Source organism: Fukomys damarensis, unplaced genomic scaffold (assembly GCF_012274545.1).
Source record: "Fukomys damarensis isolate Sample0158 unplaced genomic scaffold, DMR_v1.0_HiC HiC_scaffold_25, whole genome shotgun sequence".
Classification (NCBI taxonomy): domain Eukaryota; kingdom Metazoa; phylum Chordata; class Mammalia; order Rodentia; family Bathyergidae; genus Fukomys; species Fukomys damarensis.
This window is the reverse complement of record NW_022900937.1, coordinates 36730367-36746277: the sequence shown is the minus strand read 5'-3', so window position 1 is coordinate 36746277 and position 15911 is coordinate 36730367. Positions and strand designations below refer to the sequence as shown.

Genomic DNA, 15911 nt, shown 5'->3' with positions numbered 1-15911 from the left:
ACAATCACTCACATCTGAGGTTTTACTCCTTCTCCAGCCCAAGTCACTGAAGAGCTGTCTCTGCCCTGAGTCTAAACTTCCTGGTTGCTGCAGTGACGGCGGACCTTCTGCTTCCTTTCTTGATAGAACACATACGTGCTGGTCGTAGGAGACCCTGCTCCAGTCCAGACCCTGGAGGCCTCGCTCAGAGCGTTCAGAAGGAACCTGTAGTCCAAGGTTCCGGCGCTGAGAAGCCCCGACTCCAGTGGTGAGTCTGAGCATGGATGGACTCAGCAGGGGCAGACCTGGCCGAGTCATGCAGTTAGCGGGATTCCCTCTCACACCCGGCCCTTAGGAAGTGCTGCTGGGGAGGATATGGGAGCCAAGGTGATGTTAGATCAGGGTGATGCCTGAAGTGGCCTGAGCTTAAAGAGGTCAAAGTGCAGGAGCCGGAGATCTGGGCAGGAGGTGGAGAGGAGGACCAGGGACACCTGCAGCAGGTGTCATCGGGTGGGCTGAGGTTGTGAGTCCCATACAAGAAGGACCTGAATTCTGCCACCAGGTGAACCTTTGGGATGGGACCAGCCCAGCAGCACCATGGTCTCGGCCTCCCAAGACCTGAGCAGGACACAGCCTGGCCAGGTGATTCCTACCCCACACTGAGACAGAGCCCTTGCCTTAGGTAGCCACCAGTTTGCCAGGCTTGTTGCACAGCAGAAAACAGGCTTTTCACCCAATCTCTGGCCTTCTGCACAACCACTGCCTCTTCTTTGATTATCACGGTTTGTGGTGCACGGTTCCCACATTACCCAAGGGTCACAGGAGACCAAGCTCCACCCGGATGTGGGCAGAGGCAGCAGCAGCATGTGGGGGCAGTGGGGATGAGCCAGCTGCCCCTGCCTCTGAGGCTTGGACCCTTCAGTCTTGAGCTGTCTTCAAAGCTGCATTCAGTCTTTCAAAAGCAAGCTTTCAGCAAATTGGAGGAACTGCAGTCATTTGGTGCAGTTACTTAAAACAAGAAAGACCCAGGTGTCATCAGCCAGACAGTGGGATCAGGGCCCTTGCCTACACCCCACAACCCAGTAATTCTGCAGCCACTGATGTGGAGCGGCATCCTGGGCCCGGGGGATCAGGTGGGGGTGAGAGCCATGGAGCTCAGGACCAGGAGGCTCCTCTAGGACAGTGTTCTGCCCTGCCCACCGTGGTCTCCACTCCGGACCAGGAGGGAGTCTAGTTCCCCAGTGCCATGGCCTCAGCACTCCTGCCTGGCCACTGACCCGAGGCTGACCCCTGACCCATACGTCTGCCTGTTGCTGCCCCTGCTCCCTGATCCCCGACTTTTCCCAAGCACTCGCTCTGCCAGACACAGGGCACCTTCACACCCCGCCAAGCCTCAAAGTGGCTGAGGGACCACAGGGCACTGGCAGAAGTGCCCGGCCTCACCAGCCCCCTCCCCATGATGGTCACACACCTGAGGCTTCCCGTGCCGGCTTTGTACCTGGAGATCCGAGCCATGGACAGAGGGATGGACAGGGTGTCCAGCCAGCGCTTCTCGTACTTTGGGTCATCTGCCGAGGGTGAGGACAGTGCCTGGCAAAGTGAATGAGAGTCTCGTCACTGCGCTGTCTGAGTGCTGCACATGGCCAGGGCAGGGTGAGGCTCTGAAGCACTGGGCCCTCGGGTTCAGAGAAAACCAGGGAGCCGTGAGACGACTCCATCAGGACCCAGAGACGAGTGGGTACTGAGTCCAGGAGATTTCCTCCAGTGTGTGACTTGCACAAAAGTGAGGAAGGGCGGGGAGCAGAAGCAGCACAGACAGGACTTTCAAAGGGGAACACGGCCCAGCACTAGAAGTGGCGCCATAGGGGTGTGGGAGGGGACAGAGGCTGGCCCAAAGCTTCAGCTCAGACCCAGCTTGGGGCCAGGGCCTGGCACAGGACACCACGACTGCGTCCCAAGGAGGCCTGGGCCTGGGCTCACTGACTGCTGGGCAAGCAACCCACCATCCATCAAGCAGGGTTCAAAACTGCACCAGGTAGGGCAGCCCCGAGTGGGATTCTAGGCCAGAGACAGAGCCCTGGAAAGTCAGTGTAAAGGGGACTTCTGTCAACAGAGGGGATTAAAGTTCACCATAGTCCTTACACGGAACTTTGCGATAACTGCGCTGTTTTCCACAGAAGGGATAAACCTGACAGCAGGGTCAGCCCATAAATGCCAGGTTCCAGTGGCAGGAAGCCACCTGGGCAAATGAAGCTGGAAATGCAGACCCCTTCTCTCGAAGGAGGAGAGGGCTGGGTCGGAGCAGAGATGTATGGAGGGGTACACGGGGGTAAGAGGAGCCTTGGTCTGGGCTGCTAAAGTCAGAACCCCTGTGGGGCGGGGCCAGCTCTGCCTTCCCATGAGTCACTGCCCAGACGAGTGCGTCCACTGAGGCCACTGCTGACCGATGTGCTGCCCTGTGGGGAGGCACGAGCTTCCCAGTGGTCGGGTGTCCGCCCCGCCCTCTCTGCTGAGCACCTGGCCCACGAAGCCTGAGTCTGAGGAGGAAATGTTGGGACCCGCCTGGGCTCGACGCTTGAACCTTTGGGGGAGAAGGGGAGCGGGTGCATGTGAAGGGAGGGACGTGGGGAATCTGTGAGCAGGGCTGGGCTCTGGGGACTTGTGGACCCTCACCCCCGGGGAGGTGGGCCGGCCTTCCTGATGGTCTCCGGCCAGAACTGTGGGCTCCACACAGGAGACCCCAAAACATCTACTGCTCTGGAGGTTCACACCATGAGGACAGAATGGGGCCAGACAGGCTCCCCACCGACAGTCTGTGGGAATGGGCCCCAGCAAATGTTGTGCAGCCCACAACATCCAGCCACCCTCCTCACTGGCATGTGTTCCCAAGCAAAATAAAGTACTGTGTAACAGACGGGAATCGCCAGAGCCAGCTGTAAACCCAAAAGGCACAGCACTGAGGTTCTGGCCACAGTGCTAATTGTGACAGCAAAACTGGATTTGCCATCTCTGATCCTATCAGAAAGCACCACACACAGGTCCCAAGAGGCCTCTGTCCTGCATTTCCCATGCCCTACTATGCCTTAACAATCATCACTCAGCAAGGGCAGAGGGGTTTTAATGGTACAAATGAGGATATGCTGGAGAGAATGATAACTACCAGAAATGGGCTCTTCAAAGGAAAACTAGTCACGTGGCATCTGAGGACTGAAATATTTTCATCTTTTCCCACCCTGAAGTCCAGCAGGAACTCTGGTGGATGGTCATGGTCCCTCAGGCTAGTATGTGACTGACGGTGGCAGCCTGGACACTGGCCTGAGAGTCAGGGGTCAGCCCTGGCCCGGAGCCGGGCAATGACACTGAAGGGAGCCGCCGAACCAGGGATCTCGAGAGGGAGCTGGTCCTGGACTATGGGCTGCTGTCCAGTTGCTGGTCCCTCTGTCCTGACAATGGCAGGATGGGGAGCCGTGAGAGAAGAGGGGGTAGCTGTGAGGACAGAGGCAATGATGAGAAAGACGCAGCCATGGTCAGGGGACATCTGCAGCCCTGGCATCCAGGAGCAGGGGGGATCCTGTCCTACATCCTTGGAGGGAGTGGCCCTGCCTACGCCTTCACTTGGGACTTCTGGGCTCCCAACGAGAGGACATTTCTGTGGCTTCAAGCCTTCTTGTTTTTGGTAATTTATTACAGTAACCACAGGACACTAATTGCCAACCGTGAGCACTGGGTTCCTTGATTGGAGACTTTGGGTCTTGGCAATGGCTGGAAACAAACTCTTTGCAGGTAGGAGTGGCTGTGAGCAGAGCCAGGCCGACCTCATCTTCTTGGCTAAGGCTGAGCCATCGTGGGTCCTTGGGCAAGGGCACGCTGAGACCCGCTCCTCTCAACAGGTTTGAGCCCAGCAGCCGGTGTAACCTACCACACAGCAATGCTTCCAAGAGTCCTGGGGCTTGGCTGGCTCCGAGAGTTACTGAGAGGGACAACGGAAAGCACACAACACTGCACTGCTGGCACAGCACAAGACATGTGGCGATTGAGCTGTCATTCCCTCCGCTTTACAAGCCCCTCTCTCCCTTCTGCACCGAGGTCCCCTTTCCATGCTCTAGGAGTTGACACGGAAAGCCTCCTACCAAACCAGGCCACAAGGAGGCTGGACAGTGAGGCTGGGGCCACCCACAGCCCTTGTCCCTATGAAGAGAACAGCAGGGACGGAGGTGTGGCTACCGCCCTCCCAGCACTCTGTGTTCATTGCTGATTGCATGGCCTATGTCCCGGTAGGAAAGGGGCAGTGATGTAGCATTTAACACTGATTGATTTTCATTCCTGTGCCTTGCTGTTGGGGTCCAACCTTCAGGAAGCTTGTGTTTCAGGGCACCCTGAGCTCCGCCCTGCAGGAACTGCAGATGCATCATTCACCATGAATTTCACTGAAATTCGCTGAAATACACACTTATCTCCATAGACTGCCGCAGCCAGTATAGGAATTCATCAAAACTTACTGCAGACTGAGGCCTGGTTCTAGTTACCATTTGAACCCCAGTGAATGCATTTACAGTGAGAAGGACTTCTCACCTTCATTGTTGCTGTGTGCTTTGCTGAGTCCACCATACCAACTGCCATCAGGGCAAACACATTAGCTAAAATATGCTATCAATTTTCAGATTAGAACAATATTCAAAGCTGTAACTTAGGCTTTCATAGTGGAATCTAGTACCCAGTAAACAACATTTCAAGGCACCCTGCAGCTCCTTCATGGTGTCTGGGTGGTCACGGAGGTCTGGGTGGTACCTCTGGTACCATAGCTGGTCCTTCCTCCTTCCTCTCTGGAGCTGTTCTCCTACTTTTCTTCCTGGTCCCCATGAACTGAGGAGCTCTGTTTCACCAAGATGTTTCTGCAGTTGAGCAGCTGACCATGGACTGAATCCCCTGAAACCATGAGCCAGATCAAACTTCTCCTCCTTTATGCTATAGATGTCAAGTATTAAGACCCAGCAATGGAAAAGCTGACTGATAACAGCCACTGCCCTCCACCCTCTTCTCTCAAAGGCCTGCTCCAGCCCCCTGGCCAATGTCCCCACCCAAACAGGTGTGTGACTTGGGACGTTTCCCTGGAACACGTGTGTCATGGCCACTGTGGAGTACCAAGGTGGACTCTTGCTCCGGCCTCAGCAGAACCTCCCAATGCAAAGTGGGAGTTGAGCTGAACAGTGAGGGGTCGCAATGGATTTCTGCGCCACAGCCAGACTTTGTGAGCACGAGCCACAGCCAGGGTGCCGGGGCACTGCAGTTCACTGGAGCAGACTGGTGGCTCTTCAGCTGCAAGGCGTGACTCTGCAGGTTTTCCACCTACAAGCATGTCCCATGTCTGAGGCAACACAGCCACATCCACAGCCACCTGGCCTCGGTGACTGTGAGCCTGGACACACTGGGTCAGAGTGGCGGCGGGCTCCAAGCTTGGTGCTGAAGGCCAGCATCAGAGGCAGCTTCCAGACCACCTGCCTCTGATACCCCCCGCTGCAGAGATGTCACGCACTGACCCCCACAATTCCACAGCCACCGGCAGTGCCAATACTGTGACCAGTACCGTGGTGGCTTTTGTAAACAGAGAACAAAACCAGCCTGAACAGTGAGAGCTCGTTCTCTTAAGGGAACTCAACCAAAGTAAGCCCTTACTGAGGATACCAGGTCTCAGAGACTGTGGCAGACGTGTTTCTGGATGGATAAAACAGCTGCACTGAATAAGCTGGGGCCACATCAGTTTGCCCTTTATTTAGGAGCCATCAGAATTTTCTTTTTGGTTGTTTTTTTTGAGACAGCATCTTGCTATGCAGTTCAGGCTGGCCTTGAACTCACTACATAGCCCAGGCTGGTCTCATACTTGCTGCAATCCTCTTGCCTCAGCCTCCCAAATGCTGGAATAACAGGCCTGTACCACCACATCAGCCACCATCAGAATTTTCTAAACTACCATGTATATTATGGGTCAACACTTTCTAGGCCTTATAAAAATATATGGATCTCTGAAATTTAAAGCTGCTTAAATGACTTCTGTAAAATGGTTTTAGTTATCTATCAGTGTTTGCTATTTGGAAAAATACATCTAAGGGTTTGAAATGATGAAAAATGAGTTTCATATTTAAAGCATCCAGCATCCTCTTTCCTATGGTTAAACAAATCAGGTTTAATAAGCACTAATGAAATATATTTTTTAAAAGACTGTTGCCATGTGTCAGGAGCGCCTGGATGCTTACTCTTTGCTGTGTAACTCACATACATAACTCACATATAAGCTAAGGGGAATTCCTAATGACCAAGAACTCTATTACACAGCTCTTATGAAGCAGTTATTTTAGGGTTTCACCACACATTCAAGGTGGTCACTTGACGGTTTGACTTGCTAGGATGAACAGTAACGCACTTTCTAAACTGTGGCTAGGACACTAAAATCCTTTTTATGACCCAGGGCTTTGTGGGCAATGATCCCTCCCGCTAGAGGGAGGCTGGGCTCACCACAAGCGCCACAGAAATTCCCCAGGAGTCACCTCAACGTTACCTGCAGGCATGTTACAGTGACCGGAAGTGAACTTGGGATCCGACCTTAGCCGGTTGGGACTCACCCTGTGTGCAGACCCACCACGCATGGCCAACTGCGGACACCCTAGGAGGAAGGGTTCTCTGGGTGACACCTAACTGAGCTCCAGGCCGTCAGAGCAGCCCACCCCAGGGGCTCGCAGGGTGTGGCAGTGAGAGCCCAAGCTTACCTTGTGGCTGCAGTGTCCATTCAGGTGCAGGCTGCTGTCAAACAGGGGCGAGGACGCCCTGCTGCTGGGGCTGCTGGACGGCCTGGGGGACCCTGCAGAGACACCAGAGCTGGGGCAGGCAGGACGGCCAGCAGGCCCCTCCCACAGGTCAGGATCCACCAGACTCGGACAACCCCAGGGCTGGCACTGGAGGCAAAGCTGGGCTCTGGGTGTCTGCGGTGAGTGCTGCCCAGCCTGGCCAGCATCGCCTCACGGGATGCGTGGGACCTCATGCCTCTCCCAGTCATCCTGGAACAGGAGGCTCCTGCCGTCCCCCTGGACAACATCCACCCTGTCGTCCACACCTGAGTATTCTCTGGCCCAGTGTGAGCCGGAGTGGTTCTGCCTGTGACGCAGCACCGGTGCCTTCCTTTCTGCGCAGATGTGGCATAATCACAAGCATGCGTGCACGGACGCGTGACAGGACTGCGCCCCACAGAAACGGAAACCCTACGGCCAGGCAGAGGCTGCGGAGCCGAGAACAGCCCGGTGCAGGCCCAGGCACTAGCGGAGCAGGAGCTGGGACAGCGCCTCGGGGCTGCAGCAGGGCAGGGGCTGGGCCCAGGGCCAGGGGGGCATCTCTCGCTGCTGCTGTGCTGTCTTCACACAACGGAGCCCAGATGGGCTTGGGGACAAGTGGACCCTGCAGCCCCCTCACCCTTGACTGAATGCTGTCGGGGCCTCGCAGGGCTGCCCCCAGCTGCGCAGTGTCTGAGCCCAGACATCTCCACAGCACCGACCGCCATCCGACAAGAAAGGGAGATGGAAGGCAGGGGCTGAGGCCTGACCACACTGAGCAATGGCAGGGCATCCCAAGGGCAGCTGCCCTCCCCTTTGCTTCCTTAACTGTCCCCTTCAACGCCAGGGGTCCGCGTGGCTTCTAACACAGAGCACTGTTTCCGAAGCAGCTCCTTCTCGGCTCTTCTGACACCAAAAGTTCGCTGTGCAGCCCTGTACCTGCAGCTCTGTTTGTGTCCTAATTTATCACTACTTAGGGAGCAAAGTTACATATTTAACAGACTGTGCTCTCCTCTCGAAAAATCCCAGGGGCCGTACATGCATTAGATCTGCATGACTGAGGAAGGGAACAGAGAAGAGGTGAATAAATCTAAACTTACAGATGTGTAACCACTAGACTTCCACTCATTTCTTTCTGATGAATGGGCAACTTTTAATCTATTCCTCAAGAGAAATTTGAGCAGTTATAATATCTTTCTTTGGTTTATAAACAAGAAATCTATTATTTAAAATTTAAACTGGGTATGGTAGCATTCTGGGAGGCTGAGGCAGGAGGATTGCATGTTCAAGCTCACCCTGGGCAACTTAGTGAGTCAGAGATCTTGTCTCATAAAAAAAAAAAAATCAAAATAAATGAAAAGGGCTGCGGCTGCAGCTCCATGTGAAAAGCCCTGGGTTCGAATCCCAGTAGTGAAAAAGAATCCATGTTAATAATTTCTAATGCTACACAGGGTGGACAGGCACAGGGTCCCCTGGTGATGGGTACGCCCTGGAGTCCAATCAGTGTAAAACCCCTGGAAGCACAGGCTCGAGCTCAGTGGCTATCCGTGCTCCCCTTAATGCGATTCTTTAAACACTGCCGCTGACACAGTGCACATGGATCTGTCCTGAGATTTCCCTACATTGCCAGTTCGTTTCTAGATGAATACTGGGGCAGGCAGATGGGGCACAGACCTAGGGCACAGACCTAGGGCACAGAGTCCAGGCAGGCAGCAGCGATTCTGCCTTCCTTCCTGGTAAGCATTTTGCCTGAATCTTTGAAGAGACTACAGCCACTGTGGGGTGTCTGTGTATGTGTGTGGCTGGCCTTGAACTCAATATGTAGCCCAGGCTGACCTCCAACTTATGGCAATCCTCCTCCCTCAGCCTCCTGGGCTGTTTAAATTTTTTATAGATACTAAGACTTTACCACTTTTAGATGACAAAGAAACAAATAAAGGAGGAGAGACATTTCCTGGACTCCTAGAGAACAGGGCATGCTTCCCTCAGCCAAGGCACCCAGAACCCACGCAGTCTGCTCTCCAGGCATGTTGACTGCCCTCATGAGACCACGGCACTGCCACCAGCCAAGCTGTCAGCGAGACACTGCCAGGCTGAGCTCAGCTCCACACAGGGCATCACGCAGAGCTCTGGGGTCACCCTCTCCCTGGTGACAGTGCCAAGCTGGGCCCCTCACTCTGCTCTGCACACCGGCTGAGGACCAGAGGGGACACAGGAGTATCAGGGCTTCTGTCGTGATCCTCATCCTGGCCCTGGAAAGCTCACCATCCTGCTCTGTCCAGGGAGTCACTGACCCACAAAGAAGGTGCAGCCGCCCTTGCGATGCCCGGCTCTGCTGTCCCCACTTCCACCTGGCACCCAGTCACTGGGCCACATGGGGGAGGCCAGCCAGGGCTCAGTGCGCAGCCCAGGCTTCCAGGAGCCGCCAGAGATGTGAGCGTTGGAGCCTGTTCTTCACGTCCGGTCATGGGGCTGCACTCAGAAAGGACCGGGAACCCGGCCACAGGCTCTCTCGAATGCAGCCTCAGAGCCAGCCAGGGCAGGACACGGCCAGCAGCTCACAGGAGATCCTAACACCCTGGCACGGCTGGTGGTTTCCTCAGGGTGTCCCAGTCCTGCTGTGCTTGGCAGTCGCCAGGTCCCTGTGTGGAAGGCGTGGGTGGAGGGAAAAAGCCAAAGCCACCCTCAGCCCGAGCTGAGGTGAACGGTCCTCCTTAATGGCTTTCTCCAGGGTTTCTTCATGCAGTGGCCAGCTTGCAGCCTTTCTGTCCCCCGCACTCTTCCTGAGACAAAACATAAGTGGATTCTGCCCCTTCCTCACCACCAGCCTGTCCCAGGCCATGGGCGAGGGCCTCGGCTTCTCCCCGCGTCCCCTCAGGCTTGCGTCCTTGTCCTGCTGCCTGCAGGACTCCTCCTGGCAGCCCCTGCAGGGCTCCTTTGGCCTCAGCGCCTGAAGATGGCGTGGGGTGGACAGCCTCAGTGACCGCTTGTTCTCTCCTCCTTTCTTCCTGTCTAAAACAGTCTTGCTCAGTCTCTGTCTGCCCTCTCTGTCTCCCTCTCCTCCTTCTCCCTCTCCCCTCCTCTCGCCTGCACGGTTGGCTGCACCCCCAGAACACTGCCGTCCACATCACCAGTTGCCTCCCTTCAGCCCCTCTGGTTGCAGGAGGAGCTGGGCTGTGATCATCTCAGCCTGGAAGGTGCGGCTGCCTGGAGGCCCCAGCAGTTCTGAGGCCCACGCCTTGCAGTCCCTGCTCCCAGATCCCAGCGGCATCTCTGGGATCACAACCCCGCTGCCTGTGGCCTGTGCCACACGACACTACCCTCGCTGCACACCTTGCCCCTCGCACCTCCTCGCCTGGCTGCCACGAGGGGCCGTGTGGCAGGGTATCAGGAGGATGGCACAGTCACAGGGCTGGGGCAACAGTCATCCTCTGGTCTCCCAAGGTACCCCTCAACTGACCAGGCAGGGATGGGGGGCCTCACACCCCTTCCATCCAGTGTGCAGCTGAAGCCACGGCCCTGAGAGCAGCAACAGGAAAGGAAGGAGTGACAGGAGGGGGTGTGGGAAGAGAGGGAAGACCAGGTGAGAGGAGGACAAGGACACTGACCAGCGGCGAGGGCGCAGGACAGCACAGACGGGGATAGCACCACACGACTGCCTCTGCAGGAGGGCGCTGACCAGGTCTCCTCATAAAAGCACGTGAGCGGGATGGGTGAGGCCCCAGACCTGGGCTTTGCCTCTCACACTGGGTCCCAGACAGGACAGGACAGGGACATCAAGCTCCTACTCGGCTCTCTTTGCTGTCACTGTCCCCACTGGCACCAGACGTCTCCTGAGCCAACCTAGGCATTTTGAGTGCAGCCCTGGGTGTGCCTGGTGAGCATGTCACGCCATCATGGGGACAGAAAGGAGGCAGAGACAGTGTCCAGCCAAGGTCCCTGAGGGCCCATGCTGCACTGCTCACCTCCAGGACACCACACCTGCGGCTGGAAGGCACTCAGGAGGTGGCCCCCCCCAGCCAGTGAACACCTGTCCCCTCCCACCCCTCTGCTCTGCTTACCTAGTGGGAGCTTCAGGAATGATGGCGCCTCCCTGAGATACGCCACGGTGATGGTGACCTCGGCCCCTGCGTTCCTCAGGAGATGCACCTGCCCCCGGGACAAACCATGCCTGGTCATCACAGAGGACCCGGTGCATGAGCAAAACCAACCCCTGCTCCCCACGAGCAACTCAGTGACCCCAGAACACAGAGCCCAGGACCAAGCACCCAGAAGCAGCCAGCTCTGCCCCCGCCAAGTCTGGCCAGACTCTACGCCGCACGCAGCATCCTATGCAATTGTCCAATGCGCGTCCTACAGGGGACAGCCCCGTGGGCACAGTGTGTGCTCACATGCAGTGTGGCCAGAGCTGGTGGACTGGGGAGCCCCGATAGGACGCCGGCCGGTTCTCTTTTGGGCACTGGGGTGACCCCCGGGACACGGGAGTCCAGTGCACGTCAGTGCCCTTGAATGCACTGTGGGGTGGCCACGGCAGGAACTCCCCTGAGGCTTGTGAGGCACGACTTCCTGGCCTCTCAAGCTGCCCTCTCCAGCACTAGGACTGAACCTGCGAGGACGCTCTGCCAGTGTCAATGCGCAGTGCAAATAACGAGAACAAAAGGGTGTGTGACACTAGCAGAGCCGTGACACGTACGACACTCACCACCTCTCCGTGGGTCGCATGCTCCACATGAATGCCGTTGACCTGAACAGATGACAAATTAAGAACGTTGAGGACAGTTGTTGATTAAAATGAGCTCAAAGTAAAACTCAGCAAAGAGGAAATGTAGTTCAAAGGACCGACCTGTAGAACAGCGTCTCCCACGAACAGCATCCCTGAGCGGTCGGCTACAGGGTTGGAAAAGCATCAGAAGAGTTAGGGGAATCGAAGCAGCTGTCACGACAGAGCCTGAAGCCCCGGGTTGCAACCAGGACTGTGCACGTGCACTGGTGAGTGTGTGCCACAGGTGTGCACAGGCCCACATGTGCTTGTGTGTGCACAGGGAGTAGGTGAGCTTGTGGGTGCTGGTGTGAGATGTGCACAACTTTGCACATGCACGTGGGGGTGCTTACGCGTACACGAGTGTGTGTGCGTGCAGGTGCAGGGAGCCTGTGAACGTGTGCCTGGAGTGCACACAGCACATGTTGTGGGAGATGAGAGAGAGAGAGAGACCCCCGCAGCCCCAGGAGCTGCATGGGCAGCGGTGGGAAGTGAGTTAAGAGCCCCGTGCCAAGCCACCGCACTCGGAGGGGCACAGGTGTCGCTCCCTCCTCGTGCACGGCCTCCTCACCACACTTGGGCAGCCCAGCTCACGTCTGTCACAGCACAGACAGTGGAGAAGGACAAGGGGCCACTGCACATCCCCCTCGCTCTAACAGCAGCAAGGTGCTTTACTTCGTGTTGTAGAGCACAAAGCACCTTCAGGGCCTGTCCCGATCTGCATTTCCACCGTCGTGGGCACAGTGAGCGCCTTCGATACTCCTGAGCACAAAACATTTGCCCCCTTCTTCCTTTATATGGATTTGTTTTCATTGTGTAGGTCTTTGATTAAACACTGGAAAACGTGTTACTCGACGCTGGAATGCTCTAAAAAAGTGTGATTTTTAGATTTGCTATCAACTGTCAATATCAGCTCTAGTCGTTGACAGCATGGAGACATACTGAAAATAAAGGCGGCCCCACACCCTGCAGGGAAGGAGCTGGCTAAGGAACCGAAGGAGATTTCCGGTGATCGGCCCTGACTCTACTCTGTAAGGCCAGAGGCCTGCCTGTCACCCCACCCCGACCCCACGACTCTGGCTTCTACTCACTGCCTTTATCAAGGTCACCGCCAGGGGTCACCCGGGGCTCCAGCGTCCCCACCCCGAAGGAGGAAACCGTCTTCCCAGCTGTGGAAGCTTCTTCCAGCCCAGACACAGAAGGATCCCCCCCCCGCACCACCCTCTGAGCTGAGCTCTGTGTCTGGGAGAAGCGGAGGCAGCAGGGCCCAGCGTGGACAGAGTGAGCCGAGGCCAGGGCTCTGGGAGCCTTCGAGGACTCTGCGGGACTCAGCATCTCAGAGATTCCCCAGGAACCCAAATAAAATGCCACCTCGGCCCTTGGCGGCAGCAGGGACAGCCACGCACACGCAGGATCCACCGCGAGGCTCCGCAGACACGGACAGGGGGCAGTGCCTGTCACAGCCCACGGAGGTGCGAAGAAGACATTCCTGCGTCACACACCCCCGCCCCGGCCCCAGGTCCAGTTCACGCCCCAGGCGTACACTGGGTGGGGGATGTCCACACCTCCTATCCGAAAGGGAGTCACTCATTCCATAACTTTCAGAAGCCTTTTATCTTTATAAATCCCAGAACAGGACATCGAGTAGACTAAACAGTGCAGCCATGACCCCATTCTTCTTCGTAAATAAAGAATTTCTCTTGTCTGCTCTAAGTCAAGAAAAATGACCTGAGCAAGAGGGACTATTTGGGTTGGAGAGGAGGAGGAAGAGGGGAAGAGGAAGTGGAGGGGAGGAGGGATAAGATCCGCAGAGACCCAGGCAGCCATGAAAGGCCACAGCGAATCCTAGCGTGCGTCAATATCCATGCACTGGGTACATAGCCGGGGACTCACTGGGGTGGTATCTGAATCACACTAGAAACCTTTGTTAAATAGAGATCCTGCCGTGGAGGACATTTTCAGTTTTTTCACTACAAAATACATATGCTATACAAGAAGTCTGTTTCCTTCCTTGGGGTGTGGAAATCAGGTTTCCCAGGCACCACCTGCCAAAGACACTTGTCCTTCATCCCGGTGCCCTGGTCAGCAACTAGGTACAGGCACGAGTTTGGGTTTACTTCTGGATTTTCTCTTCTACTTTACTGGTCCATATGCCTGTTTTTATTCCTGTACAAAGCTATTTTGATTAGCTTTATAATATAGCTTTATTTTCCCCTCCACTCTGTCTTTCTTTAAATCCCCTTCACTTTTGCAGAAGATCTGTCTGTTTTCTAGTATCGATCTTTTATTTTGATCTTTGATTTGTTCATTCTTTGGGTCTCTCATATAAGAGAAGCCATGTGATCTTTAAGCTGTGTCTGATTTAGTTCACCTAACAACATGGTCTCAAGGCACATCCATTTTCCTGCAAATGACTCCACTTTATCCTTCTTTCTGGCAGCGTAGTACGCCAGCATTGCCAACACGTTTTCTTCTTTTGTTTATTTGTCCATGAGCACATTGAGAAGAAGTCACTGATATCATACTGTGGTGATTCATGCATGCCCATCTTTACAGCAGGCATGGTGGCAAGCTGTGACCTCTGCCACCCAGCTGCCAGGGCTGCCCTCGCCAGGCAGAGCCTGCCATGCCCAGCTGTCCAGTCTCACAGAGGGAAGGGCCGGGACCCAAAGTCCAGGGGGGTCGGGGTGATCACCGCTGCCTGGGCATTTACTCCCCCACACACCCCAAGGGGAGCTGGTGCAGTTCTGGGTAGAGAGGCAGAAGGGGAGAATGTGGCGAGCATTTACCCCTGGAGACAGGATGGGTCCTGGGGTGCAGCGCCAGGGTGGGGCAGAGCCACGCAGGGCAGGGTGCACGGCCAGTGGGCAGGGCCAGTTCCAGGATGTGATCCAGACAGGTGGACTGCGCTCACTGACTAGTCCCTGTGAGGCCTTGGCCAACAATGCCCCTGCCCTCTGCTCCCCAGGTGCCCAGGGCTCAGTCTGACCCTTCGCCTGGCTCCTGAGCCCCACAGCTTCCTCATGTGGCCTTCTGGACTGACATCCATGGGGAAACAACTCTTCCCTCAGAATTGAATATAAAATCCTTCAGCGGCTGTTGCCCGCTGGGTAGTCTTACTCCCTGGGTCTGTTTTCCGAGACTCACATTCCTATCCACAAACTCTGAAACACAGTAATGAAAAAGAACTCGGCAGAGGTGACCTAGGGAACCCAATGTGCTTGGACCGGTCCCTCTGGTGATTAACCAACTAAGAGGATGCCACCCAGAGCCACGGGCACACGGAGCAAACTGATTTGTGCTTTGCTTGCAGAATTTCACTTCAAGTGCACGGGAGTCCAGAGCTTTTGCCCAGGTCATCAGCTACACAGTTAGAGCCCTGATGTGCCACAGCAAAACTTTAGTCTGATGGAACCAAAATATTTTTGAGATGCTTTAAAAGCCTCAAAAGGGTGAGCATTTGAACCGGGAACCTGCAGACCTCTCTCACTTTCCTGCTACCTCTGGTTCTAGCTGAAACTCTGTTTTCTTGTAAAATGAATGTTTTGGTGGTCCCAAGAGCAGAAAAGCTAAGGCATGCCCTGCCTCCTTGTCTTTCCGGCCTGGGGACAGTGTGGGTCTCCCTGGGAAGACACCTCCTGCCTCCAGAGCCGGCTGCGCTCAGAATTCTGTGTGCTGCAAGCAGACCTTGCAACCTTGCTGCAAAAGGCAGAACGTGTATTGCTGTTCTCGCTCATATACATGGCTTTCGTGAACACAGATTTTTGCACAAATGTAAATTCCACTGGGAACTGTTCCTGAAAACCTCTCCTTTCCCCACAGACACATCCAGAGATGCTGTGGGATTCACCTGGAAATTTCCCTTCCACATGGATGCCTGCACAACAGCCCGCAGCTCCAGGGTCAGTCCTTTCCCTTCCCTGGATCTCAGTACTCGACGTCCACAACTTAAAGGAGCAGAGGCTTAAATCGGCTCCTGGCTCAGGGGATTCAGTCCACGGCCAGTTGGCTCCAAGTAAGGGACATCACGGCTTGGGGGAGCAAAGCTTCTCAGTTCACAGTGGCCGGGAAGCCGGGCAGGGAACAGTGCCAGAGAGGAAGGCGAGGGAGCAGGTACAGCAGCAGAGGGCACCTGTCCGTGACCACACAGACACACCAGGAATGTGCTTTGCTAATTCCTGACGGGCTCCCCAGCCAATTAGGTCACCACAACCAAGCTGACCACCACACGTCCTGACCTCTGGGCTGCAACTCTCCAGCCTCCAGCAGGCTGGGTGGTCACGATGTCCCCTGCCAGGGATGCCCATGTCCAGCCAAGCTCGACAGGGTGGCAGGACATTTTCTCTCCACGCTAG

General features: G+C 55.6%; 1 protein-coding gene across 1 annotated transcript in view; it reads right to left on the bottom strand.

Annotated features, from left to right (window-relative positions):
* Sntg2 (syntrophin gamma 2) overlaps positions 1-15911 on the bottom strand; it is a 55807-nt gene that overhangs the window by 33065 nt on the left and 6831 nt on the right. Inside the window, 5 exon segments of the mRNA XM_010622688.1 lie at positions 1451-1569; positions 6741-6832; positions 10859-10946; positions 11500-11541; positions 11641-11684. Coding sequence (XP_010620990.1) covers positions 1451-1569; positions 6741-6832; positions 10859-10946; positions 11500-11541; positions 11641-11684 — 385 coding nt within the window.